The sequence below is a fragment of the Falco biarmicus genome, chromosome 16 (assembly GCF_023638135.1).
Source record: "Falco biarmicus isolate bFalBia1 chromosome 16, bFalBia1.pri, whole genome shotgun sequence".
Classification (NCBI taxonomy): domain Eukaryota; kingdom Metazoa; phylum Chordata; class Aves; order Falconiformes; family Falconidae; genus Falco; species Falco biarmicus.
The window spans coordinates 2153087-2180934 of record NC_079303.1 but is presented as its reverse complement, the minus strand read 5'-3'; the positions used below and the strand labels follow the sequence as shown (position 1 = coordinate 2180934).

At 43.2% G+C, this 27848-nt stretch overlaps 1 protein-coding gene across 4 annotated transcripts; it reads right to left on the bottom strand.

Annotated features, from left to right (window-relative positions):
* Positions 1–693: 693 nt before the first annotated feature.
* Positions 694–27848, bottom strand: KCTD20 (potassium channel tetramerization domain containing 20). Of its 4 annotated transcripts, none has more exons than XM_056362020.1 (8): positions 27756–27848; positions 9648–9847; positions 8684–8963; positions 7712–7814; positions 7075–7195; positions 5952–6149; positions 5337–5447; positions 694–3904 (listed from the first exon to the last, which is right to left on the bottom strand). In XM_056362020.1, exons 2-8 carry the CDS (start codon positions 9796–9798, stop codon positions 3612–3614), a joined length of 1257 nt encoding a protein of 418 aa, XP_056217995.1. In that variant the 5' UTR covers positions 9799–9847; positions 27756–27848; the 3' UTR covers positions 694–3611. The 4 variants fall into 4 exon arrangements, with proteins under 4 accessions (XP_056217995.1, XP_056217997.1, XP_056217993.1 ...); XM_056362022.1 differs by lacking the exon at positions 27756–27848 and adding an exon at positions 22514–22611; XM_056362018.1 differs by lacking the exon at positions 27756–27848 and adding an exon at positions 19264–19380.

Genomic DNA, 27848 nt, shown 5'->3' with positions numbered 1-27848 from the left:
ATCAAGTTGGTTTTAATCTTTTTCTATTTTTAAAAGGGATAACAAGCAGTGAGCAAGTGAGGCTGGAAGCAAAGCTACACCCCCTCATTTTTTTTTTTTTTTTTGTAACAGGCTAAAATCAACTTGTAGTTCTTATTTCATTGCTTCACATTTGAGACAGCTCCACTTGTGAGTACAAGTTCTTGTTATCACTTCAGTAATTCCACTAAATTCCAGCTTGTTCAAACTCTTAACACCCTTCTCAAGTTTCATCAAGAAAACCCCTGAAATATATCCAACAATGAAGATGTAAATAAAAGCCAGACCTGCTCTAAAGCTGTCGGAGGCAGGCAGAAGTGGAGAGCATACTAACGAAAAAAAGCACCAGGGCCCATTACAGATGCCGTGTAGTTTATGGGTTAAAAGTCATGTCATCTCATACCTGTGCTATCTGCTCCTTTTAGAAGATCACAGCAACGAGTTGTTAAATTCTGAGGTTCTTTCAGCACAAACAGTAGTAACACTTCCGTGCAGCTGCTGCACGGGGTCCCTGCCAGATCAACCAGGCTCTGTCTGATGCAAAACTCCTTCTAAGACTTTGGGGTCACAGGCCACACTTTAGGAAGCAAGGAAACAAACCCTTCGGGGAATCTTTCTCATACCCATTTTTCTATTCCACATGTAAAACATTTTTTAAGAGCCAAACAAGCCAAATATAATTTATACTTTAATACAGAAAAGAAACCATACATCTGTAGTTCAAACACACCAGGGGTAACAGTTCAGTATATCTAGAATAAGACAAAACTTGACCTTGTAGCTGAAGTAGGTGACCATGAGAGAAGGAAGGCAAATGTGTACTTTTTCAATTTGATTTCGTATTCCAATGGGACTCACTCTACTAAAAAAAAAATATAATTAAATCCTGAATTAATCTTTATTTTCTTGGGAAAGCCAATAAACAACTGGGAGTGGTAAAAACTGCACGGAAATCGTGGAGGCTGAATAGCTCCAGGTCCAGTTGATCACACAGAGAACCAACAAGCTCCCACAAGGCACTGACAGGCCTTAGCTCTCAGGCAACAGCCTGCTGCAGTTAAGTGCCTGCGATCACTATTTTTAATAAACTGGCCAAATCCTTCAAGAGGCCTTAGCTGACCCTGGGCTCAGGGACAGACGCTGGTGGGATCTGTTCTGGCTGAGTACGGTACTTAGGTGTCAGATCCCATCAAGTGTTGTCAAAGTCAGATGATGCCTTGACACAGTCCTGCAGGGTGGTGCTCACCACCACGCACACTTCAGGTCCTTCGAGCGGAACACATATAAAACTCCAGCTCCAAGGCAGCTGGTCAATACCAATACACATTTACTTAAAACTTACACTGCTGTAAAAATAAATATACACACACACACAAAAATAATCCATGGGGCTGGGGGGGCAAGCTCCATCATTGCTGGGCGGACAGCCTCACCAGTGCCTTTGCTTGACTTGTGGGAACCGCTCGTTACCAAGGCAAGTAATGGGGTTGGTCTGGCCCTTAGCTGGAAGGTTAACGGTCCATATGTCTTCCTTTCTCTACTACAAAAATAGAAATTCATCTAGAGCAATAATGGTAAGTGACTGCACACCACCTCTGTGCAGATACTGAAGGACACTTCACTATACTGATCCAATGACACACAGGGAGAAATTTGCAAAAATAGTCAGGCGGACCTGGGCATCTGAACCCCTGGGACTCTCAGGAGGTCCTAAAGCGCTTTTGGAAATCTTCCCATAGGCACTTATAAAAAGAAGAAACCCATTTACTGCACTTAGGAAAGAAGCAAAAAGAGAAACACTGCAAAGAATGGAACCTGTATCCATACAAATGGGAACTAAATGTATCAGCAAGTACATGCCTTGGCAGAGATTTTCTTACTCGTAACTACAACAATACTCGTAAATCTTCAGGAAAATTCGTGCTCGATATTGTCATATTACTTACACTGAAAAAACCAAACATCATTAGCAGCAAACAGTTAACGGCAATCTTCAATGCTAACTCTACCACACACTTTGCAGACAAGACTAAGGATAATAAAAATTTGCTTGATGATACAACCCTGACAACAAGGGATTAAACCTTCTAGAGGCAGACCGATACCTACCTCTGTTTTGCAAAGGTAACTCAACGTGTAAGTGGTACAGGTTCGAGCAGCAGTCAATTGCAAGAGCAGAAGGTCACTTAAGAACCTCGTGAGGGAACATTTAAGTACTCCGCTCTGGGTACGCTGCACCTCTACAGAGCCACTGGAAATGATGGCTTTGCAAGGCAGGCTCGTTCTGCCTGATGTGCGGCTCTGTTGTGGCCATCAGGAATTCACCGTGCTAATCAGGGGTTAAGGAAGCCTACAGATAACTCCATGCTGCAGGAACAGGACCAGCGAGACTTCCACGTAACTGAGCTAAACCAGCCTGGAGTGTGTCACTACTTACAGCTTTGTGGGCCCCGAATCCAAAATGAACAGAGCCTTAACCACAGACTAGGATAACGTTCAGAGCAGCAAAGGGGAGTTGTTCCCAGGTACGTGTATTTTTCTCTACTGAAGGCTGGTTTACTATCGGTATTTCTTACCTGCCTGACAGCAAAATGGTCCAGTCAGTTCCAAACTGGGAAGAAAGCAGCTGACCTTTTAAAGCTGCCAACGGTAGAGTGCTCCTTGGAGAGTCTACAGGAATTCTGACTGACTAAGGTTGACGAGATCAAGGATTCTACTCGGGTAGCAAACTGTCTGTACTGGGAGCTCCTCCCACTGGCTTTTTTCATCTTAGCAGGGGGATGGAGGAGACAACTTAAAGTCTTTAGCATGCACAGTCACCACTAGAAAGCTTCTTACATCTACTAGGCTACTAAACAGATTTACTTTGTTGGTAAGGTATCAACTACAGTCTCTTCTTTTTTTGCTTTTTCCTTCCGCATGATCTACTTGTTTTACTGAACAGACAACATCCCTAAAAACAATGCTTCCATCTTACAGAGAAGTATGTACGGGAAATTCCTGTGGACAGGCATATGCTTCCTATTGAATTAGTTCATCCTTCCCCAGACCAGCAGTACAACATGCTGGATGCAAAGCCAGGTGGCAGTGTAAACAGACTCCTCCACACTCAGGATTCTGTTGTCACAACTGTGCTACATTTCTGCTGGTTGATGAAAGAGGATCATCTGTCCTGCTTTGATGTTCGGTCCTTTGTAACTGATTATCACAAACGCAAAGCTAAGTGCCTAATGGTAAATGAAAGCTTTGTCTTGACAGGCCCAGACTTTTCCTCTCTCATGTCAAACAAGATGTTTCTAAATACCTCTGCTCTTCTTTTAGAAGTTTAGCTAAAATATTCAGCATCCAACAATCTGGAAGCTTTTGTAGTAGAAACAAACAGCATAATTTCTTTTTGTTTGAGGTTATGTTGCTTTTGATTGCACAGTTAAACTATGGTGTGTGGCTCTTTATTAACATGCTTGAAATATGACAATGTAATAAGAGCATGAACGAGGATAAAGCACCTTGCAGGAGTTTGTGTTCCATCACCGGGGATGAAACTATGCTGAGACGTTCCCACACCAAGCAGGACTATCCACCCTGAGCCACGACTAATCTGGTAGATCGTTAACAGCCATTTGGGAGAACGGTGCGTTTAGCCTGTCCAGTTCATCTACTTGTGGGGGGTGATGCATTATAACCTCATGGTCCTCCGAAACGTCATCACCCACAGAGACTAGGTTTGTTAGAGATTTGCTCCGAACACACTGGAAATCAACATGACGGCTTTTGCCCTCTTCCTTTTCCCATGACATCTGGATGAACGGCCGTTGAACATAGTTGTATATCACTTCGGATCGGCCACCAGGCCTCCTCTTCACCTTCTCTTTACAGGTGGGATACCCTGGAAACACAGACAGCCAGTCAGTTGCACTACACAACTCTAACTTGCACAAAGGGACAACAGGATCCCAGAAGGATAGGAGTAGGAGGTAGGAGTGACTATGGGATCAGCCAGGACTTGGCAGACAAATGCTCACATTCCACATTAACCATTATTGGCTTGCAAAAAACATTCCCTTTTCCCCTGCAAAGGAATCCAGGAAGGCTGTACATTCTTCAAGACGGAAAGCTTAAAGGCACAGGCTGACCCCATGTGCTGGAAGATGAGCTGGTGGGGAAGATGACCAGCCTGGTTGAACAGAGCTTTGGCTGGAACTCAGGGAAAAAAAAAGGAGAGTTTATGACCTTTGGAAGAGAGGGCAGGCAACTCAGGAGCACTGCAAGGATGTTGCGAGGTTTGCAGGGAGAAAATCAGGAGGGCCAAACCCCAACTAGAATTCAATCTAGCTGCCATAAAAGATAATTAAAAATGTTCCTATAAATACATTAACAACAAAAGGAGGGCTAAGGAGAATCTCTAACCTTTACTGGATGCAGGGGGAAACACAGTGACAAAGGGTGAGGTACTTAACACCTCCTTTGCCTCAGTCTTTAGTAGAATGAAGACCAACTGTTCTCCAGGTACCCAGTCCCCACAATCCAAGGGGAAACAGTGACAGGGATGGGGAGCAGAATGAAGCCCCCATAATCCAAGGGAAAATGGTCAGGGACCTGCCACACCACTCAGACACACACCCGTCTATGGGGCCAGATGGGATCCACCCCAGCAGACCGAGGGAGCTGACAAACTGCTCACCAGGCCACTTTCCATCATTTATCAGCAGCCCTTGGCTAACTGGGTTGGAACAGGCTGCCCAGGGAAGTGGCCGAGTCACCATCCCTGGAGGTATTTAAGAGACGTGTAGATGTGGCACTTGGGGACATGGTTTAGTGGTGGACCTAGCAGTGCCAGATTAACGGCTGGACTCTTTAAGGTCTTTTCCAGCCTAATAACTCTATGAAGAGAATTGTTTGTAGTCACGATCAATGGCTGCACAGCGTTAGCCATTTTGTGAGCAAACATAGCTACCATAAAAATGAGACAGTCTCCCAGGACATAGCACAACATTCTCTAAGGTCCCTAAGGGAATTCTTGGATCAGCAAGTGGAAGTGTTTGACTCCTGCATCCTGTTTACTTGGTCCTAAAGAGACAAGGCTTACTGGTACACGCTACATATCTTTCACTTTCCCTTAACTTTTAAGTCTTCTGGCTAATTTCCCTGTAACACGATAGAGGTGAAGGAACATGCCCAGCTTCTACTAGTCACATGAAAATAAATGCCTAGTAAAACACAAAGCAAAACAGGAAGCACCTAGAGTCCAGAGGAAACCAGGCTTTACTGCCTCTGAAGTCACCTGTTTCACAGTTTCCTTTGTTGAAGAAATACCTTACCTTCAATGCCAATGCGAATATTTTTCAGGCCCCGTTCCTTTAATACTGCTTTTGCAACATCGCGGTTCTCAATGTACTTGAAGAATCTGTACAGCTTGGAACTGTAAAGGACTTGGGAAATAAAAAGGCTGATTAGAATCTACAAGGTAGAACCTCTCCCTGTTTCTGATGTCTCTCAGCTGTGGGAGTGCCAAAACCCAGGTCTGGTTTCCACGATCTACTTCAGGTGTCTGTTCTCATCACTGGGATTACCTGCACTTCCCTGGTGGGAAACTAGTGATGCATATTACAGGCTGGATGGCGATGGGTGGGTAAACCAAAGAGTATTCACTCACTAGGCAGCCAGGAAAAGGCCAAGGAGGAGGCAACAAACAAAAGGGAAAGATGCAGTGAGTGCTGTCATTACCAACGCAGGCAGGCCGGCCAAAGCTCTAACAGCCAGGTACCCTGCCTCTGGCAGCAGCCAGTTCAGAAGGAAAGTACAAAACGGGCCTCCATGTGCCAGCACCTCTTCCTGGAGGAAGACTGCTCTTTGGGAATGGGTTCTTTCCTTATGGCCAGATGTCTGAGTGCATGCTGAACACAGAGCCAGGAGCCCCAGTGCAGAGCCCTTACTTTGCGAGTACTCCTCTCCCATTGGAGGTGGATGATCTTCATCCCAGTCCACGGTGTCTTCATCTGTCAGCACAACAATATGGCACTCACGTTCCCCTTTCCTTGCGCTATCCACCATTATAGGCAGAATTAGCTCCTCTAGGTAGCTATCAAACTGCTTGTGAGCACCATCGTTGGAGAGCTCGTGTAAGAGAGCACCTAATGAGACATAAATCATATGATGAGCTTTCTTACACAGTATGAAAACATGGCCCAGCTCTACACTTTCCAGATAAACTCAAGAGCACAAAATCCTTAACATATGTTCAGATGCATCAACAGCTTTCAGCTCCAGAATTGGCAAAAGCAATGTACTGGACTGCATTTCAAATGGAATGCAAATTACACTGCAGAACCATTACATTACCATTAAAAAAACCCACCAAGGTCCAATCAATACAGTGAAACAGCAATAGACTGAATAATTTAATTCATTATGAGACTTCAATTTGCAGCAGCAACTTCTGTCCATGAAAGCACATTTTGTGCCTTCTCTGTGATCACTCATCAAGAGGACAAGGTAGAAAATGCTACCCACAGCCTGTGCTATGATATACCCCATTTCAGTATAGTGCCTTTCACAGATCTGCCTATGTTAAAAGTACTTTTTTGCCAGCATACCCAGCAAAAAGCTGTTCTCAATGCGATCCCTTCATGACTAGGAACCCTCTGGTACTTTCCAGCTTTGGTATCTTTGGTTCCTGCTCTGCCCACCATCCTTTAGCTTAAATTATTCATGATTCTCTGGTACATTTTTAGACAGGAGTTATAACCCTGCTTTTAGCCTTCACTTTGTTCGGCTGTGAGAGCAAACTCTCGGCCTCTGTCACACGAGGAGGCCAGAATTTTTACAATTTCAGTTTGCTTTTTCGAGTAGTGTGCCTGCATTCTGCATGATTCAATCACTTCACTTTGGATTGACGCAACAAAAACCAAAGCTGTTTAAAGGCAACGCATTTAAAGTGAGTCACAGCGGCGTCCCTAACTTCATGCTTAAACTAAAGCACGCTAATAAGAACTTGACTGAATCAGGATCAGAGGGCTCAACACCACGATCTAAGAGCTGATTTCTCTCTATACTTACTTAAATCTTGACATTTGATTGTGTTGAAATCAAAGTTTATGCAGAGGTAATCACATGTGTCTCGAAGGTCCGGGATGGAAATCCCATCAGGGCAGTTAATGATTCCAGTTTTGTAATAATCCTGCAAATAAAAGAACAGGTTTTGGAGAGAAAAATTAAGAATGTCTTGGGACTCTGATAATTTTTAATTAGTTCTTTGTTTTGTTAACAAATATTTGAGAGTTACAGAGGCTATATATAGCTCTGTGAGCAGTAAAAACAGCCCTACTTGTCTGAGAACCTATGTCTCTATGCAGATCCTCTTGGGTCTGATAAATGGTGAGCTCCAGTTAAAACTTTTCCCATGGCATAGGGTTTCATAACATCTTATATGCAATATGCATTTATGTGCAACCACAAGATCATGACACAGCTCAGGAACTAAACTGCACTACTCAAGAAAGGTAAAAGGCAACATAAGCAAATATCTGCGATGTTCACTCATACCGAAGTCTACTATAATTTTTAGAAAATCACAATGCAAACCAGTAATAAAAGAATATGTCCCGAGGGTGTGCAGCTGCCTGGGAGACGGCTCAGTTTTGCACATGTGACAGATTGGTTTTTTTTTTTTTAAAATCTGCAAACATCTCCTTACCAGCACAGTCCGGAACACAGCTGAGCTAATTCCTTCTGCGATTTCATATTCTCCCTTTTCATTTGGCCTGGTGAAATTATATTCTCTTCCTGGTCCAAACATTCTGAACAGATAAAAATCTATATAAATGCACAAGTATATTTAAATGCATTCATGCTAGAGGCCAACAGGAGCACTGATGTTAAACAAAACCAGCAGTGACACATATACACAGTAACCTGAAACCTCTACTTCAACCTCTTACATAGTAAATAAGCACAAGAGCTGTCTCTGCTAAGTCCTTCTGTAGGTGGACTCTGTCACTATAGCTACTCTACTGTACGGAACAAGCCACAGCCCAAAGAAACAGATCGTGCAACCCTGGGTCAGAAAATACCCTGGCAATAAAGCCCTTTAACCGACAATCACCGCATGCTTTTTCACCCCTTCTTTTACACAACGACCTGTGCAAGGGTCAGTAACCCAACAGAAACTGTCTCCCTTTGGTCAGAGATGGGTGAAAGTGCTGGCGGTACAGAAAATGAGTGCTGCTTCTTGCAGGAATAGACTCCAACCTTTAAGCCACGTTACAGGGAGCCGAGTAACTTCTCTTTTGGGACAGTATCAAAAGATAACAGCAGGAGGGGGATGAAGCACTATCGTTTTCCCCATTCTGGAAGGGAGGTTATCAGCTGTGAACAGATGTACTACTTACAAACAAGGCAAACACTTGAAGAGAAGGCAAAAGGAGACCATGTCTAGCTAATTATTGTTTGAAGGAAGAGGACCGAAGGGAGAATCTTATCTGCAGACCTACCAGCTCTCTCTACATCTGGTCACATTTTCAAGGCCTCACAGCCAAGTTCTGAAAGAGGTCAACCTTGCTTTGCTTGTGCATACAGATGAGATCGCAAAACAAACATTAGGGGTTTGCTCCATTTTAGCAAACATTTGACCCCTTGATGTATCTTGAAAATAGTGGAAATCACCCACCTTCCAAGCATAGTATCAGGGTGAGCAGTGAAAATCTGTGGATTCACTGCAAAGCGTGTGCCATCTACCACAAGCGTCACTTTCTCTGGAGCTGCTGTTTGTGAATTGCTGGTTGAAGACAAAGTGCAGCATCCATGGCGTTCCTGCGTATTAAAATATTCTGACTGTCTCTTATTTCCATCTTGGAAGTGACAGTTGTGCGTGTCTTCAGGAGCAGACAACATGCTATTGATCTGCGGATTTACTGGACAAGCAGTGTGTCGGCATTCAGAATCTAAACCTGAGAGACACAAACATTGCAAGGGTAAGATATCATTTATTGAAAAACATAATGAGAAAACTAAGTCAATACCATAACAAAGGATATCAATATACATAACTGTCAGGGTAACGTTACATGACATAAAACTAGACTGTGTTTTCAAATTGAGCCGGCAGTGGGATTTTGGATAAAAAAAAATTCCCCGATGAACCATGATGGTTAAATCTCCTCGTTAAAGCAGGATAGATTCAGCGTGTAAAGAGCAGGAGCACAGGAACTGTAGAGGGCCAGAAATACAGACACAGATTCCTAGCACTGATAACTGCTCTCACAGGAAAGCTGGAGCAGGAGCACGCACCACACCAGAGGTGGTTCAAGCCAGCAGTGTTTGATGCCCACTCCATGGTGGGCACACAGCTCATCAGGACTGTCCCAGGACAACCTCAGAAGAAGCTGCAAGTTGGCCGGCCAGAGCATACCTGTGCGATGATCTTGTCAAGACAGCAAGAACCTAAACGCTGCTGTGGACCCTTGTCCTTCACACCAGCCAGACAAAGGCAGGGTACATACTTCCCACTGCACACTGCCTTGGGATACCGAAATTTTTCCAAAATATATCACTCCTCAAAAAAAAACCCCAAAAAACCCCAACACAAAAGTATCTCCTGTAAAGATTCTATAAGGTAAAGACATTATCCTTACCCTCAGTCCTGGGAACTGCAGCAGGGCTGTGACCTCCTAGCACCACATTACTTTCTTCTGACTCATGGACTGCTACCGTTACGTTTTCCACAGAGCAACTGGACTCCAGATTTCTTGACCAGTCTGTCCCACCAGCAGAATTAACATTCATGCTGGGCCTCCGTGATGTGAGGAGTTGGTTGCGTTTCCTAAGAGAAGAGCTAGGAGAGAAAATACCAGGTTGTTTGTTTTGGAAGAAACTCTCAAGCAACGAAGGTCAAATCCCTGTACCTGGTACTTCAAGCAAAGTCCCTCAGGCTCAGAAGGCATTGCTTCAGATACTTAACTGTGTTTCAGAAAGGCTTGTGATGCTAGTTATGCCCCTACACTTACCTAGGAAGAAGGGAAAAAAGGTTTTAAAGTAACCAGGGATCTATTTAGTCTATAACCTTTTGCTTTTTTAAAATTAAGTCTAAAGCCACTGATGTCACTAGATCACACGTGTGATCTGCAAATACCTTCCTGGGCAATTGCCTGACCTCCAGACCACTAGAGCCCTTTAAAAATGTTTATATCTCTCTTGATTCCCCAGCACTGGCAAAATGAGCTCTGTAACATGTCTATAGCCCAAAATATAACATTTTCCCAGTTAACAGCTTAGGCATTGCCTCCTAACCACTCTTGAGGTTTGACTAGGAGGTTCCCTGCTCCCAGTCATTGCTTTTGTTTGGTCTCCCTTCTTGATTTATCACTCTGCTGTCTCAGTATTTAACCCAATATAGTCCTACAAGAAATACTCATATCGCATAGAACAGCCACGACTGCAGCAGCCTTGCATCCATCGTACCCTGGCTTGGCCTGACACACAATGCCTCAACCGATGCCATCCCAATCTTAAATGCTCTTTCAGCATATGCAGAAAGACATCTTCTGGTTTTGCTGTTTGGCCACCTTACTCTTAAGTGAAATTCTTCTTCCCTGTTCCTGTCTTTCAGATCCGCCTCACTCCTTTGTATCTCCTAACAGATCTCGGTCCCTCATTCTCTCTTCACCATTTATTTTGTCCTGCTATTGCCTTGGACAAGAAACTGTTCTCCTTTCTTGGCTTGAAGTATTTTCCTTTCACCCTCTCAAACATAAAACACCAATTTCCTCATTAATAAATTTTCCCAATTTCCCCCCCTGCAGAACAATTGCCCTGTGTCCTTTTCTTGGCTGAATTAAGACTCCAGGGCCCGCAGGTGCCCTCTGTAAAGCACAGCAGAACACTGCCACGGCTAGATGCAAACCCGATAAAATACAGCACTAATAAAACAACAAAATGCCAAATAAGAGTTGGCGAGTTTTCTGGTCAGGACCCGCTGAGGACGAAGGCCTTTAATGAGCAGTTCAGTGGTGGGTTTCAAGCCCATCGTTACTGGCAGTCAGTGTAAGCATTTCATTCTTAATTAGAAATTTGAAAAAGGATTAACAATTCCTTCCTCTTGTTCCGTAAAACCAATACTAAGTTGCCAGCGTTATTGTATCTGTTTTATTTTTAGAAAATCTGTTGCTTATGCACCATGTGACATTCATCAGAAGGAAGATCTCTGGCCACAGCAAAACCATGTGAAAAGCTACTGTATTTTTTCCTCTTTTTTTAAAGGTGCTGGCTGGCTGGCAGGAACAGCAACGCGAGGAGCCCGGGAGAGTCACCTTAGCTCCAGCAAACGCAGCACGCAGTGCATCGCTATGCAACCTCTCCTCTCACCAAACACCCAGAGCTGGTTGAGAAAATTCCCTTTCCCGAGGGAAAAAAAAAAACTTTCCAGGCTGTTTTCTTGCACCCACTGCACCGGTTGCCTGGATTCTGGAGAGACCCCACTCATCAGTCCCACCAGAACCTCAGCAGTCCCTGTGAATGCTGCCTTGCATTTGGTCACAGGTGAACAAATCCATCCCTCTTTGCCTGAGCGAAGGGCAACGCAAACTCCCTGTGCAAAAACCCGTGCAAAAACCCGTGCAACCTCCTGCCCTCTTCTTACACATGTCAGAGCAGCGAGGGCAGGCGGGATGCTGGGCAGTGGGATGCGGGTGTGCGGAGCACGCTGCACCGAAGCAGAACACGCCAACTGCCCCACTCACAACTTCAGGATAAACCTATTCCAGGAACGACCTATATAAATGAGTAAACATGGAGAAAATACTGTTTAAAGTAAACATAAATATGCAAACGCACATATGGTACAACACCCTGGAAGGAAAATTAAAAAAAAAGCCTTTAAATCAATTCCAGAATTGTCAATATCAAATGGAACAAGTCAACCATTCCCCTATTTCATATAGCCTATCATAATTATTGCAAGGAAATGGGATTTTCCAGACTGCAAGTGTTAAATATTTTATACAACTAATACTGTGCTTTCAAACACATTCACTGAATTCCAAACGTAATTACGCTATACTTTTTTGACCAAAATGCTTGAAAATTTGGCGACTGCCCAAACACCGTTTTTAAAACTGCAGTTTGATTTACTTAAGCAAATGTGTTTTGAGATGGGGAAAAAAAAATATCCTCGTTGCATGGATATGTTATCACCTTGGGAAAGCCCTTAAGAGGAGTAGTTTTTGAGACTAGCTAGTTGTCAGAACACAAATACTGGGTTGTGTCTCAGGGACTCTCCCCGCCCCCCGCCAGCTTTTATATATTGAAACAAGCTTCCTGATAAAACTGAGATGCTAACACACTCACTTGGGAACCAGATTTGCCCTGTGAGCTGACAAGAACTCTATTAAGAAAACTTGATAAGCATAAAATTTACTTCTTAGGCCTCTTTTCTTTCAAGAGTGCTCCACTGCTGCAGTTCTGCCGATAAACTCCCCTTGCACTGCCTGAACAACCTCTTGACTATTTAATACGTTACTTTGCAGAGAGAAGAATTTAGGCATGGAGCAGATCAGTAAGTTGTTCATATCTAGGCAAACATTAATTTTATCAAGGGACACTTACATTCCGTAACTTCACAAGCGGCCTGCCTTATAACCCTATTTAAGTGATGTCAAATAGCGTGAAATGCTTGCAGACTGAATTTTCACAACAATCAAATTGGGTTTGATGAATGTTGCCATCTTTGCTCGTCACCATAAGCTCTGAATTAAATGCATGCACAGTTCCAGAGACCCTGTGTGCCATTCCGCGGAGTCCTCTACTACAGTATCTCAGAAGCTACACAACTATCATCAGATACATAGGAACTACAATACATGAATTTCCCCTGATCATTCCCCCCGCCTTTTCATGCTTAATCTGCTAAACAGGATTTTTAGGAAAAAAAAAAAGCCCCAGCTGTTTGACACCTTTCTCCTCAGTCTTTTCTGTTACGCTAAGTTCAGCACCAGCGAAAGGTGCCAAAAACTGCAGCCGTGGGCAGATTCAGAAACAGATGCTCTTCACAACTGGGGTGGCTCTTAGGAGCATCAAATCTGACTTTCCTCATTAAATCTACGGGAAGCTGAACGTTCAGCCCTGCTGATAATCCGACTCAGGCCAAGCTAATGGTGCTTTCCTGTCTTCTGTCCCCTCTTGGCATGCCCAAATCCTACACAACATGTGTCAGCAGAATTGAGGTAAATGAGTAAGGATTCCTTTAGCACATCTGGCTGGGAGAATAAATGTCCAAACCAGTCATTTAACATGACAAATACACTGCAATCACACATACAACCCAGTAGGAAAACTAGTACATAAAGACTTCAGAAGGCCACACTCATGCCTGACCAGCTTACAAATGTCCTGGTCTCTTTCATGCCCAGGATCAAGGTGAACTACCTATGGTGAGAATGAATACCTATAAATAATAATTAGCACTATTCATCTTCAAAGCTTTTTACAAATATGAACGGCTCATTCCTCCTAACAGCCCTGGGAAGCACTGCAGGGAAGTCTTTTATGAGAGAAAACAGGGACACAGAAGAGACACCATCTTCTGCACTAGCCAGAGCATCAGGGCCACTAACTAACAAGGTGTTACGCTGACTTTTTGCACGTTTGCTGCTCAAGCGCCCTGGCTGTGCACCAGCAATTACCCTGCAGTTAGCAGGACAAATACTAGCAGGTTACAATCTTTTGAGGTCTGTTTCCATGCATGTTTCTACCCTCTGGTAAGCATGAATTGGCTGGTACCACAGAACCAATCACGAGCAGTAAATGAACACCCTGACTTGCTGGCATGCTCAGATCCTGAAGGACCAGGTAGGGACCAGTCTGCAGAAAACTTGGAAAACGCACAGCCTGTGGACAGCTGTATTTTGGGAGCTGGGAACTCGTGAATATCAAGAGCCTAGTGTCACGTTCAGCACTAAAAATCACAGAAAGAGCTCCTAAACAGGCTATGGTTGGTTGGTTGATTATTTTTTTTAAAGGAAGTATTACAGTCAAAAATCAAAATTCACATCTGACTCTGGCTGTTGGTTTTGCCTAACTTGGAGCATTTAAGTCCCTCCTCCCTCCAGAACATCAACAATGTTAAAAATGAGCTATGCAACTGAACAAGCATCTCTGTTCTCCAAACCATGCGCTGATGGTCACGGTGAAGTCATCCTTATTTGAAGTTGTTTAGAGCCAACACTTTTGTTGAGAGAAAAACATGGGAAGGACATTAAAAAAAAAATTTTTTTTAAACACAAAGTGGGAACAGTTTGCATTGCATCTTTGGCACAAACAATTGATGCTACAAACCTTTTGCAGAGATAAAGAGGCTAATCCTTGTTCTACGTAATTCTTAAGAAAGAAGGAAGTGTACTGGAATATAAAAAGGCTGGGATGATCTTCAGCACGTTATCCTTCCCCACCCTAATGAATATGTGGCATGTCCAAACCCACTTCCCAAGGTATACAGTTCTCATCCAGCTACTGGAAAGTGCCGAATGGCTTAACTCGTAGAGGCCACCATAAACAGTACATCGGTGATGCGTGCAAAGAAAAGAAACTCAAATACATGTCCAGCAGAGAAAATCCATTTAGATGTCAGATATTTTATTAAGCAAAAGATATCAAAAGCATCAGTACAGACTTGCAGGTTTCTAACTTTTTATTATATTACTTGTTCCTTATCCTTGGGATTTTTTTTTTTTTTTAAAGAGCCATTACAAAATATTTTAGGTATCAAGGTTGCAGAACTTCACAGAAACTTCAAAGAAAAATCATGAAAAGCTGAGCTGTCAGAATCTGTTGAAGAGTAAAGCCCTTTACTGTAACATTGGACAGCTTATGCACTGCTTGACTGTCATCTGGCACGACAAGAAGCAAGTCGTAAGGGAGCAGAAGTGAATAACCTTATTTCACCATTTGGTTTGTGAATTGTGAAGAACGACCAGCACACTGAGCAAGTGAATCAGATGGTTAGCAATCTTCCCCTCTTCCTAAACCACAGCATAACCACAATGACTTAAAATAAAACTCCAAACAACTCATTTTTAAGGTGACAACACTCCTATAAATCTACAAAAACATTCTCATGTACAATTATTCTCAGAAATATGAGCAAGCAGGAAACACACATATGCAGGGTGTGCCTGACCTAATTCTACAGTCTACTACTTTAGAACAAGATGTATTTCTAATATAATTGCATGCCTTTCAAAAAGTTTAGCCACGCTTTAATTTTTGTTGTGGTTTAACCCTAGCTGGCAACTGAGCTGCACACAGCTGCTTGCTCACTCCCCCTAGATGGGATGGGGGATAGAATCGGAAGAGTAAAAATGAGAAAACTCATGGGTCAAGATAAAGACGCTTTAATAGCTAAAGCAAAAGTTGGGCATGCCAGCAAAGCAAAACAAGGAATTCATTCACCATTTCCAATTGACGGGCTGGTGTTCAGCCACCTCCAGGAAAGCAGGGCTCCACCACACCTAGCAGTTACTTGGGAAGACAAGTGCCATTGCTCTGAACATCCCTCCTCTGCTTTTTTCTTCCCCCTACTTTATATGCTGAGCATGATGTCATACGGTATGGAATATCCCCTGGGTCAGCTGGGGTCATCTGTCCCCTCCTAACTTCTGGTGCACCCCCAGCCTGCTCGCTGGTGGGGTGAGGTGAGAAGCAGAAGAGGCCTTTGCTCTGGTAAGCACTGTTCTGCAATAACTAAAACATACCGGTATTATCAACACTGTTTCTAGCACAAGACCAAAACATAGCCCTGTGTTAGCTACAATGAAGAAAATTAACTCTATCCCAGACCAATCCACCACAATTTCTTAAAAGCTATCCTTGGAACATGCCAAAAGTTTCTATAAACATAAAAGCAGAAAAACAAATTTGCAATGATTCAATTTGTCCTCTGGAGAGACAAAGGGAAATCTCACAGTCCTAAGATAAATAACGAGAAGCCTTTCCTGTGCGTAAGGGTTAGTGAACCACTACAGGGTACATCTAAACCACAGAGATACCCAAGCCAGGAGAGATGCGCTGGCCCAGGCTGTGCTGTACACAACCTGCGGATTTCGAGCTGTATCAGTCCTGCACCACGCTGAGTAAACCTGGCCTCTCTCGTGTAGTACTCACCACTACGTCCATCTCCTCAACTGGGCTGCTCTTGCGCAGCCTACACAATTTTGAAATTCGGTGAAATAAAAAGGCAGTGATCAAACTGGCTATGAAAAAATATCACATCGGCAAGTAAGCAGCAATCCAACTTTCTAATTTTCATTAAAACTATTTGCTTTTGATCATCAGATGCATACTTTCCTGGAGAGAGGGAGGAAGAGAAAAAAACCCCACCATACTGCTTGCCAGCTCAGTTCAGTGGCAATAAAAATTCCCCAGTTGCAGGGAAGCATTCCAGAGGGCTGTGCAGAACGAGAGTAACCCAACTGTTAGAAAGAAAGGCAAAAAGTAAAGTGTGCTTTAATAATGACTGAAAACAGATCTGGGGTCTCCTCCTGTAAATATGAAGGTAATCCACTGAAAACAGCAGGTTTGAATTTGCATGAATGAGACTGGAGTCACGCCCTAGGAATTTTGGCCCCAGCTTCTGTTCAATCCCACACCTGTAACTTGGAAGTCCCTGAGGATTTTAAAACCTAAAATGGAGAAAGCATGAAAAGGAAACGGCGTAGAAGGGCACTGCAAAAATACCTGCCAGGCTGCGCCTGCTCTGGTCTAGACAAAGCCTCCTGTATTAGTCTAATAAGTGCTCTGCTTTGTTCCCTTCTGCTTTCCCAGTAAGAGAGAAACACAGCACCATTAGCAAACTGGAAGAGACACAGTGTAAAAACTGCCTATTAAAACACATCTTCTGTAAAAATTGTATCAAACTCCCCTAGAGTTCAAAATGCAAGAAGCTGCCTTTCACAAGTTGCTTGGAGTAAACCCAAGCCTATCTGTCCTTTATCTAGTCAAAAATAAAAGCGAGCAATGGGCTCCCATTGTCAGTACTGCACAGTTTACGTAAGAAGAAAGGCACTTCCAAAGCAATGACACATCCTGCATTTAAATCTTACCCCCTGCTTTCAGCCAAATGCTGCAGTCTTAAAACATTTTAAGATTCAGAAGGCCTCATTCATTAGTAGGTGCTTTGGTTTTCATTTTTTTAAAAGCATTTTTCCAGTTGTCAAGTACAGACGTGGTTCCCCACTTACTATTCTCTTTTAAGCATAAGACTCCCCTAGGAGATCAGTTTTTACCCTCTTCCAGAGGTGAGGGGCCACATGTGAAGCTTCACCTAAGCAGGGAAGCTGGTGTCATCAGGCTGCCCTGGACCAGCATCCCCTCTAGGACAGGGGTCTGAGCCCCAGGCACTGCCCTTTGCAGCTGAATCAAACGAGATGCTCAAGGCAACGTGAGACTTGGCAGGTCAGAGGTTGGCCACTCGCTGGCACCTGTAGATAAGCCTGTACCACAGGAGAACACCATAGAAGTGCACTCACCCTGCATCAGATAGAAAATCTACCCAGAGCCAGTAACATGCTTTTCTCATACCTACTAATGATCCTTGTTTCATTTTCTGAACACAAACATAACCAGACAATAAAAGGGTGATTTATAGGTTGAACTAGCACAGACACATTACAGAAGGCTTTTCCCTTGCTATGAAATAAGTCTATCAATATACAGAGGATTCATCTTCCATCTGGTTTCAAGTTATGGATGGAAAATAATGTCCCACAGGACTGATGCAATGCAGGACAGCCTGCAAATTCTGGCAAGAGACAGCAAGAAGGCTGATGAAATGCTTGATTGTTTTCTCCTATTCTGTGCATAGTGCTTCACTGTTAGCAAAGTTTACAGACTTACTCGTTTACTTGAGTCTTAACAAAAATCCACTGTTTCTACAAATGCAATTCAAAGCTACAGTTTGCAATATGGTTTTAATGGTTTAACACTGTACATCTACACCTTGATTTAAGACCCGTGGTTCACCGGGTCCTCTGGTAACTGCCAGTGCTAGGTTTATGCGCTGCAAGCTCACATCGTTCTTTTTCCATCAGCCCACATTGACAGCATCATTTCTTTTGCCAACTTACAATCACCAAGACTAATATATGCAGAAAAATTGTTGCGATTTATTAACTTGAAGTAACTTATTACAGGCTTTTCCAAAATAGGAAGGTTACACTGTGGCAGCCTCATCAACTAGCTAGATGAAGTGCATCACATAATGTCCTATCACTGGGTGTTTCAAAAGGGAACAAAATTTCTGAATAAGGCAACAGGTTAATGTTTTGCTAGGGCTATTTCCCTCCCTGCGAGGCTCAAGGTACTAAAGACCACAACCAAGTAACCTATAAAGGCTATTTCCACTATTGGGTTGGAGACAGTCATCTGAAAAATGATAGTTCTTCTTTATGAGGATCAAATAGAGCTTCTTAACACTACAGTAATGGCAGTTTTGCTAGTGCTATCTGATTAAATTCAGTCAGCAATTTAAATAAAGCTGGCCATGCCCACATATAATATATACCTCCTTTCTAGGCAGAAGGATGGAGCATGCAGATCTGATCAGGGTAAAACTGGTGAAAAACTGGTAAAAGATGAGCTGTTGCAAATATGAGCAGGATATTTTCCTCTAGAGACAGGAAAAACAAATGTTCCCTACTAAAATACAGAATACTAAGCTAAATAAAGTTTTAAGCCAGGTGACACCTGAGCTACACTTTGTCTTCACCTGTGTTAGATTAAGCTACAAATACTTCTGTAAAAATCTGCCAGCAGGAGCAATAGCAGCAGACAACTAAGTTTTGGTTTGCATTGCCTGTTCCACCATTTTCTGCAAAACTACTTACAAAGCTTTCAGAAAATAAAAAGTTTTAACAAAGCATAAAAGCAAGACCTACCTTCTCCCTTAAGATTTTAAAATGGTATTTACTTTTTTCAATCTTTTCTTCTTAGGCAGTTAAATCTAACTTGGTTTCAACTTCACACAGTGTCAGTTCCTGTACCTACACTACAAGAAGTCAAGCTTTTCAATTATAGGCTATACAAAAAGAAAAAAAAGCACAAGGACAACAGCATTTCTGAGAAAGCTCTAACCCCAAGTCCGATATACCTGCACCCATCACAACTTCTGAACAGAAATAATCACCCACAGTTCCTAGCATAACTCTAGAGCAAACCCTCTGCCAAGCACCCCCTTCTCAGACAACACAGCTCCTTACTTACTGGCGGCTCATATGTTCTCAGTGCTACCAGCACCAATATCCTGAAATCCTCCTTTCATAGAGGGAAGCACTAAGTCACAGCAAAGCTTCAGAGTTTAAACTGTTTGTGCAGTAATGGTCACTCCCCCAAAGCCCAGATGTCTGATTCATATAAATATTTCAGTTTAAAAGTCCCCACCCCCCCCAGCTGATTCATGAAACATTTGAATATAAAAATCTATACTGTTAACAAACAGCTTTGTTTCAAGCCTCCTCTTTTCAGAAAAAGCCCCCCCAAATCTCTCCCCCCTGAGATTCCCAGTTCAGCCTGTTTTTGCAGGAATTGTGTGGCAGAAAAGGCAGTGTGCTACTAAACCTTTAATGGCAGATGAATAAATATGCTCCTGCCACTCATCTGCCACACATCCCCTTACGCAGGCAGAAAGGCATCAACCAGCAGAATTTCCGAATATGTGCATAACCACCTGCATACAGATTCCCAAGTCCAGAAGACCTCAGACAAACAAATTTACATCAACTGAGGATAAAATAAGTTATTTTGCCATGTCAGTGCCTGCAAGATACATTGCTAATGAGTCCCAAAGGGAAGTACCACCTCCTCTCAGCGCTCAGGTGCCTATGCACAGCATTGCAGAGGCATTACACATTTATGTCACCTGGAAATGTTACCCTCTACAAATTCAAATATTAAATCAGTCTATTCTGTTGTTCTTGACACTCTCCCCTAAGATATATCTGGATTGCTCAGAGATTGCTCCAAACACAGTTTCACAGATCAACAGAATTAAATATATCACATATCACCAATAATATATTATTTTAAATGCAAATAGAGCCTGAAGTAGGAAACCATTCTCATCCTGACTCATGCTAGTGATAAAGCATGTGTGTGTAGTGACAAGTTTTAAAAGTCTTAACAGTACATTGCACCTGAACATATTAATGAAAAAATGCCTTAAAACCAATCCAAACAATCCAACATAGTAAAACCAAGTTGTCACTAATTTACTATCTCATGTTTGTACTGTACATATATACACTATATCACAAGCACTTACTACTTTTGGTTTGGGGGCAAGCTTTTAATCTTTTAACGCCCGATTATGTAGTCCATACAGAAAGAGGTGCAATAACGCACCTGTAGCCTGTGGAAGAGGTTGTGGAGAACGTAAAGGAAGAGCAACAGGCTCTCGTCACTAAGGCGCATGTCTACACAGGGTGAGGGACATGCAGTGGGGACAGTCACTTGTTCTTCTTGGCAGCTGGTGCAGTGCTGTGTTTTGGATTTGGCGTGAGACTCACGATAACACACCGATGGTTTTAGTTGACGCTAAGTCAAGGATTTTTCCGTTTCTCAGGCCCTGACAGCAGGAAGGCTGGACGGGCACAAGAAATGGGGAGGGGACGCAGCCAGGACAGCTGCCCCGAACTAGCCAAAGGGATATTCCATACCACATAACATCAAGCTCAGTATATAAACCGGGGGCAGTTAGCTGCAGCCGGGCGATTGCTGCTTGGGGCCTGGCTGAGCATCTGTCAGCAGGTGCTGAGCATCACTTTTTTCCATTCCCTTTGGATTTTTGTCCCCCCTTCTAATTGATTTTATTCTATTTCAAGTGCTAAATTGTTCTTACCTCAACCTTTGAGTTTTACCTTTTCCCCTGATTCTGCGCCCCATCCGACTGGGGGAGAGTAAGCGAGCTTAGCTGCCGGCTGGGGTTAAGCCACAACAGGCAGGTTCCATCATTCAGGACTATGAAAATCCCCCCTGAGCACACAGTGCTCAACATCGAGGCAGCTTGTTGCACTTTAAAAGCATGCAGTAGAGCATTCACCCCAAAAATCAGCAAGGGGGAGACAGCAGGGTATAAGTTAACAGTTCAGCTCACACTTGAGGGGCTGAACCCACCGTAAACCCCTCCCCATCTCCTCCACCAGTGGCCTTAGGAGAGCCAGAACCTGCAGACAGTGCCTGAAGCCCAGTACCCAGAGCTGCTGCCACCATCACCTGCGATTTCGGCCTGCAACACAGGGCCCCCACACCAACACCCAGCCTGCAGCACCATAAAGGCTAAATAAACTACCCTACTTATTATATTAGCATAGCAACTGTCCGGTGTGGATCCTCTTGAGAGGAGGATCAGTTTATTAATCAGTATTTTGAAATACACAACAGTTTTAATATGAGTGGATTATTTTACAGCAGAACATAAGTAGAGAGAATATCCAGACTAAAAAGAAATATTCTCTCCTCACTTACTGAGCTTTTAGTTTCCTACAAAAGGTTTGTTGGTATTTCACCCAGAGCAAAAAGCACCTACTTGCTCTGACTCTTATTTAGAAAGGCTGTGAGCAGCTTAAAACTCCACCTTCCTTCTCTGGAAGGAATCCCAACAAGTAACTGCTCACTCATTCCCAGCTCATCTGCTACAACTCCAACTGCCATTCATTTTTAACCAATTACATGGCAGCGGCTTGAAAAACTAACAATAGATGGCAGATTTTTGAAAGTTGAAGGCAGTTACAGTAGCTATTCACCGAAGAGATTTCAGAATAACACAGCATACCACATAAAAAAAACCAAAAAAACCCACCACCACCCAAGACAGGGAAGCTGCACACTGTTTAATGAATGCAATTAAATTTGAAAGTAAATATTCCAGTCTTGAAAGAGCGGTTCACCTGTACTACAGTCAGGAGGAGCTCAGTGCTTATTGATGTACTGGAATAAGCTCTGATCCACCTATACACCTCTGTTTCAGGGCGCAAGGGAGGGCTGTGCGAGGGGGATGGGAATGGGAAGAGAGAATGGGAATGGGGAGGGGGCACAGCATAGCAAGCCAGCCCCTCGACCTGCAGGGCCGGGCAGTGCTACACTGATTAAAGGTTCAGCAGCAGTTTGTGTCCAGCGTGGAAGAGCAGAAGTAAGCTTTGCAAAACTCAAGTGTCATACTACAGCACAGGAGATCTTTACCTAACTTTGGTACGAGGCAGGCTGGTAGGGGATCCCGGCCAGGGTGATTACCCTGCATCAGCAGGAGGCATTGCTGTATCTCACCACGACAGCAGAGCAAGTGGCTGGAAGCCAGCTCAGACAAAGCCACCGAAGCTACAGCTGTACCGTCGAGCCGAAGGGCTCCGTACAAGCAGAGGCATAAGCAAAGCAAAGACTCTCAGTGTCAAAGCGATGGAGTTCTCAGAATCAAGCAAATTGCGTGATTCACATTAAGCAAAACAAACATAAGGCCTACCTTTTAGAGTGCAGTCACATGAGTAAACTCTGCAAGTAATACTACAGTAATCCGAAACCAAAATAGAAGGGTTTTATTTAGCACAATTACAGCTCTTTGGGAAAACACATCTTATTTTTAGGGAAACAAGAGCGGAGGCTAAAATTTCAGCTAGGTAAAGCCAACCATTAGCACTCTGTCAACTTATGTCAGTAGAGAACTTGGTACCTTATTTTCAAGAACTGAAAAACATCTTGCTCAAGATTTCAAAATAACTACGGTTTATGGTGGTACATTGGCAAGACACCTCTTGGTTTGTTTACATGCCTGGATAAATATTTTACATGTCAAGCACAGTTATAACACTTTCTAAGAATATTCCATTACATTCTTTCTTATGTGACTAATAATTCTTTCACAAAAATATTTGACTAGTGTCACGTTTCAGCAAAATTAGCCAGGAACTGTAGCTGTATTTTGTGGGAGTTTAAAAAAGGGAAAATACCACTAAAAAAAAATACAAAACTGAAAAAGCAGAGATGATGCCTATTTCAACACACATAATGAGGTGTTCGTGCAGAGGAAAGGTGCCCATTTGCGCCCTCAATAAGGTTGCTCTTGAAAGTGGAAAGTTCTAAAATTGAAATGTATTCCAGAACAGTCCACTCCGGCTCATTTTTAATCTGACAAGCAAGCAACCCATCAATATTCTAGCCAAAACTGCAGCTGGTTTCATAAGTGTTTATCTCAAAGACAACAAGCAAAAGAAAGGCCAGGATTTTTAAAAACCTATTTATTTCAAGGAAACAGTCTTCAAAGGCTACCCTTATGAAGAATATTCAACTCTGCTACTGAATAATCCAAGAGATTCACAAATAAATTAGCATATGCCAGTAGCAGAGCTTATGCATAATTTTAATAAATCTTGAACAAGAAGATAGGTCTTATTGCAGAGCTTGCTAATTAAAGTGTCTATTAATGTACAAAGCAGCTCGCCCTAACCCTAGGATTTCAACTCAATCCCCATCACACGTGACCAAAACTGTGACATTTTCGTGCTCTAAACGTGGACTGCATGAAACGAGTTTGCCATTGTCAATCTGGCTGTCAACCAGACGAGACACTGACACAAAACCACCATCACTAAGTGAACCTCTCGGTGGTAAATGCAGACCAAACCTCAAACCAGCAGAAGTCTCAGCACGCTCAGCACCACTGGGTGAATGCTTCTTCCAGCCCCCTCCGTGGGACACTGCGGGAGCAGCACGAGGCTGCTGGTGTGCTGTTTGTCAGGGCTCCAGCTGCTCCGGGGATAAGTAAAGCCTTTAAGTCTCACGGCTGTCAATCTGGCTGGCCCGAGTTCACAGAAGGTTTTGAATTGTTATTTTTAATTCAGCCGTGACAGTCTCCTAATTAAAGATAGCACTAAGCGTCTGCAGCAGACAGGGTGAGAGACTGGAGAAGAGACTATTTTTTGCATTAATAATAGTTTCATCTTTCAGAAATGCAGTAATTCCACTCTACAAGTGGTGAAATGACATTTCATGTAGCTGTCCACAAAACCTTTAAAATGGTCTTGGAATGACTTAACAGCACAAAGTGAAGACATGTACAGATGCCACAGCCATGGCATATTAACCAATTTTCTGAAAACAATTGAGCTTTTAGGAGAGGCCCACCCCATGATCTTGGCAAAGAACATTTTGTAATAGGGACATTTGACAGACAGGGTACCTTTTAAATATAGCACAGCCCTAATGCACTAAGCTCTCCACAGCTTTATAACTACCAGTAAACAGAAATCCAGCTTCCCCCTTGCTCAGCCAACACTAGGTAACAGACATAATTAGACTGGTTTCACTTCAGTATCTTGTGCAGGACGTTCAGAGCTAACCATCTCAAAACCAGCTGTTTACCACCTCCTCTCCCACTTGCTGCTCGCACATGTCCAAGAAACGCACATGATCGAAAGCCATTAATTTGGATGCTGCACTAGTGGAGAAAAATATTGATCATACTCAAAAAGAAGGTTTTAAATGGCTGTGCAGTACAGCTTAGTTCAGAGATAAGCAGCATTAGGAGTAAAAGCTAAAACCTGTCTAGTCCAAAATGACTCAAGCATTAGCAAATCTACACACCATAAGAATGGATCTCATAGAAAATGTGGATATGGGCAAAAACTTGAGGTTTTGAGGTGCTTTACATTAAAGTTAACCCCATTTCACAAATATACCTGAATCATCTGATTTGAAGATCACTGAATGATCTTATGATTTTTTCATATTTGCAACTTGGTCCGTCTGAAAGGAGAAAGAACAAGTAGATCCTACAGAAAACAGCCTGTAGAAGAAAAAAGATTATGTCCGTATGTAGTAGAGAGACTCTATAGATTTAACAAATCAAACCGTAACAGCAAATCAGCACTTACTGAAATTTAAATAACATACATTTGTTTGATATGCATTAGTTGGCCTCCTGAACAAAGTTACAAGACGACAAACTTTTTTAAAACCTCCAAAGACTCCCTTCCCAACACACAGAGTCTTTTCCTAAAAACTGTATCTGTATAAAAGGCCTTTGCTATCGTGAAGTTCCATCTCCCAAGCGTGTATCAGTCACTAACACCTGACGAAGGGCAGTCTTCTTGAAAAGCATTAGACAACAAGGAGGTTTGCAAGCGCCTGCCAGAACATTTATGTCAATGGATTAGGGAACTCATTCATAACTACCAACTGCTACAGCAGATAACATTCCAGGCAGACGTAACCTTTTCCATGGCTAGAGATTATGCAACGCCATGATTTTTAATCCACTCACGCAGAGGAAGAAGAAATTAACTAGCTTTCACATAGGTTAAAGCTTCCTTATTCTGTTTTTCCCCCTCCATTATTTGTTCCAGTTATGTTGAATTAGCAGATGATACTAACTGCACATGAACTGGGAGACTTGTAAAATCCACCCAGCTAATTTCCAGTCCTACTAGAAACTCTGCTGCTGCAGCCACTGCCTGCAAAGTTTCTCTCTTCCTGCCTTTTCCCTAATCGCCTCCTTTGTGGACCTTTCACTCCAGTTTCTCGAAGTTATCAGAACACCCTGAGTGGGAACTCCAGTCATTCCAGTTATAAAACCAGATAGCACTTAGAGAAAAACAATGTCAATGATTATTAAACTAAGAAACATTGCTAAAGTTGGAGTACGTGCTTAATCAAGACAGTTAACAGGACATCCTACAGCATCATGTCGAGTCACAGGTTAATTTCAGGAAATGTGACCAGCAGTGAGCCACAGTGCTGGGCTCCACCTACACCTTCTAGACCCACAACTACATTTATTGAGGAAACCCTTCTTTTTACTAAATATGGCCTTGCTATTTTGGCCTGCCTAATCTGTTTTTCAAAGCTACGCTGACAAAACTTTACATACAAGAAGCATTATATGGTAGCAGCAATCACTAATTATGCAGTTTCTTACTGCTGTCACAAAAGCAGGCTGCCACCAGACTTGCACGTTGTTCTCGCGCTACTTGGTTGCGATGAGCATTAGGCACGAGGTTCAGTTCTGCTATTTTTATGGCTGCTGAGCTCTACTTCCTTCTGAAAACTTTGATTTCATGGAGCAAACTACTACGTCCCAACACACGGGTCAGGGACACAGTGCTATTTTGTGAGAGCTAGTTGGTTGCTGCATTCATTTCCCAGTTCTTGTAATACACGCTTTTGCCACTGAAAGTATGACTAATAAATTTTCATCTGTATTATTTGCAAAGGCAGAGACGATTCACACAGAGCTGTGCTCTCATTTCTCTACCTTTATTCCATTTTCTTCACCCTTTTAGTTGCTTCTTTTGGCTATTTCAGCATCAGATCCCAGGTAGTTTTCTATCCTCACAGTAAATTGCTGACTAGCTCTCTAGTTGCTCTGACACTGGGATACATATGACCTGTTCCAGTTATAGTTCACAAGGGTATTACTATATTTGCGTGTTCAGTAGCAAAACTGATGCAATGACTGAACATTCCCACGCTGAGGAGCAATCAGCAGATTAACATCATTTTTAACAGCTGCACATTTCAGGCTGTTCTGTGGGCAAAAGCCAGGGAAAAAAGAACCCTGGCCATCACAGACAAAAATGCTGAACTTCAGCAACAGACCATATTCGATGCTTCTTCTAAGACTAACAGTCATTTATTTTACTTCTCAATTTCAGGCCTGTGCTCATGAAACAGCTGCCCTTGAAATGTCCTAGCCCTCTTTTCTGCTCCGACAAGTGGAGCCAAAAAATAAGCAGGCCAGCACGCCGTCTCTGCTTGGGCCAGAGGACACATCGTGACCACAAAGCAGAACTGGAACAAGGCACAGGAGGAGTAAACGGCCACGAAAGGTGATGAAATGAGACATAGGCAAGTCCCAGGACTGCAGTTACTTACACCACCTGTAATTATCTCCCTGTAACAGACTCCTGAAACACACCCATGTGAAAGCCCACTCTGCTCTGCTGTGTTACAGCCCAGCCTAGTTCGGTCACCAGTCTGCTGCAAAGGAATTCCAGTCACCATTTCTGTGGGTGCGGGCTAGCAAGGTCTTGATAAAAAAAATCTCCCCATTACTTCTAGACCTGAGACTACAGGATGTATTCCTCATCTCTGCTCTTCTGTTATAACCCCTTTCTCCAGAAAGCTGGATGTCCTTCGACCCTCAAAACCACTGCTCCTTGGCCTCTCCTCCCACCACGCACAGACACATCCAGGGCTCCATCGTAGCTGTGAGCTGCCCGAGCCTCTCTGGGGAATGTGTGGCAGCAAAATCAGGATGTCAGGCTCTGTAGCAGGGATCAGCTGCTAGCTGTTCTCGTCTCACAAAACTGCAGTCTGATTTTCACGCTGCTGATCTGCCTTTCTCCATGCTGCAGGCTGGACGGAGTCCCTCCTGTAGGTATCATCCCTGCCATGCAGCAGTGGTTGCCTGCTTTTTCTCCAGGACAAAGCGGGGCTGCGTGCTTAAGCACCCCCTATTTACCCTGGAGCACAGGGGGTTGGATTCATCTCACCTGCGCTGTCTAGATTACAAGTCCCAGCTCCTCTATGCAGATACTGGTAAAAAACAAGCACTGGAAGGCAATTCAGCTCCTCAGAATACAGATGGGATCAGTCTGGGCTACAGGACCGAAGATGAAATCTGGGAATTTTTCAGTATTCAATATTCAATAGGCAACAATTCACATGGCAAGGCCATCCAAAAGCCAAGGACCCAAAATTGTACTAACCTTGACAAAAGATGGTCCACAAGTGCTAGCTGACTGTCACGTTGGAATGAGAGGGGATGTTAGGATCAGAAACCTAAGATCAGAGGGGCTTTC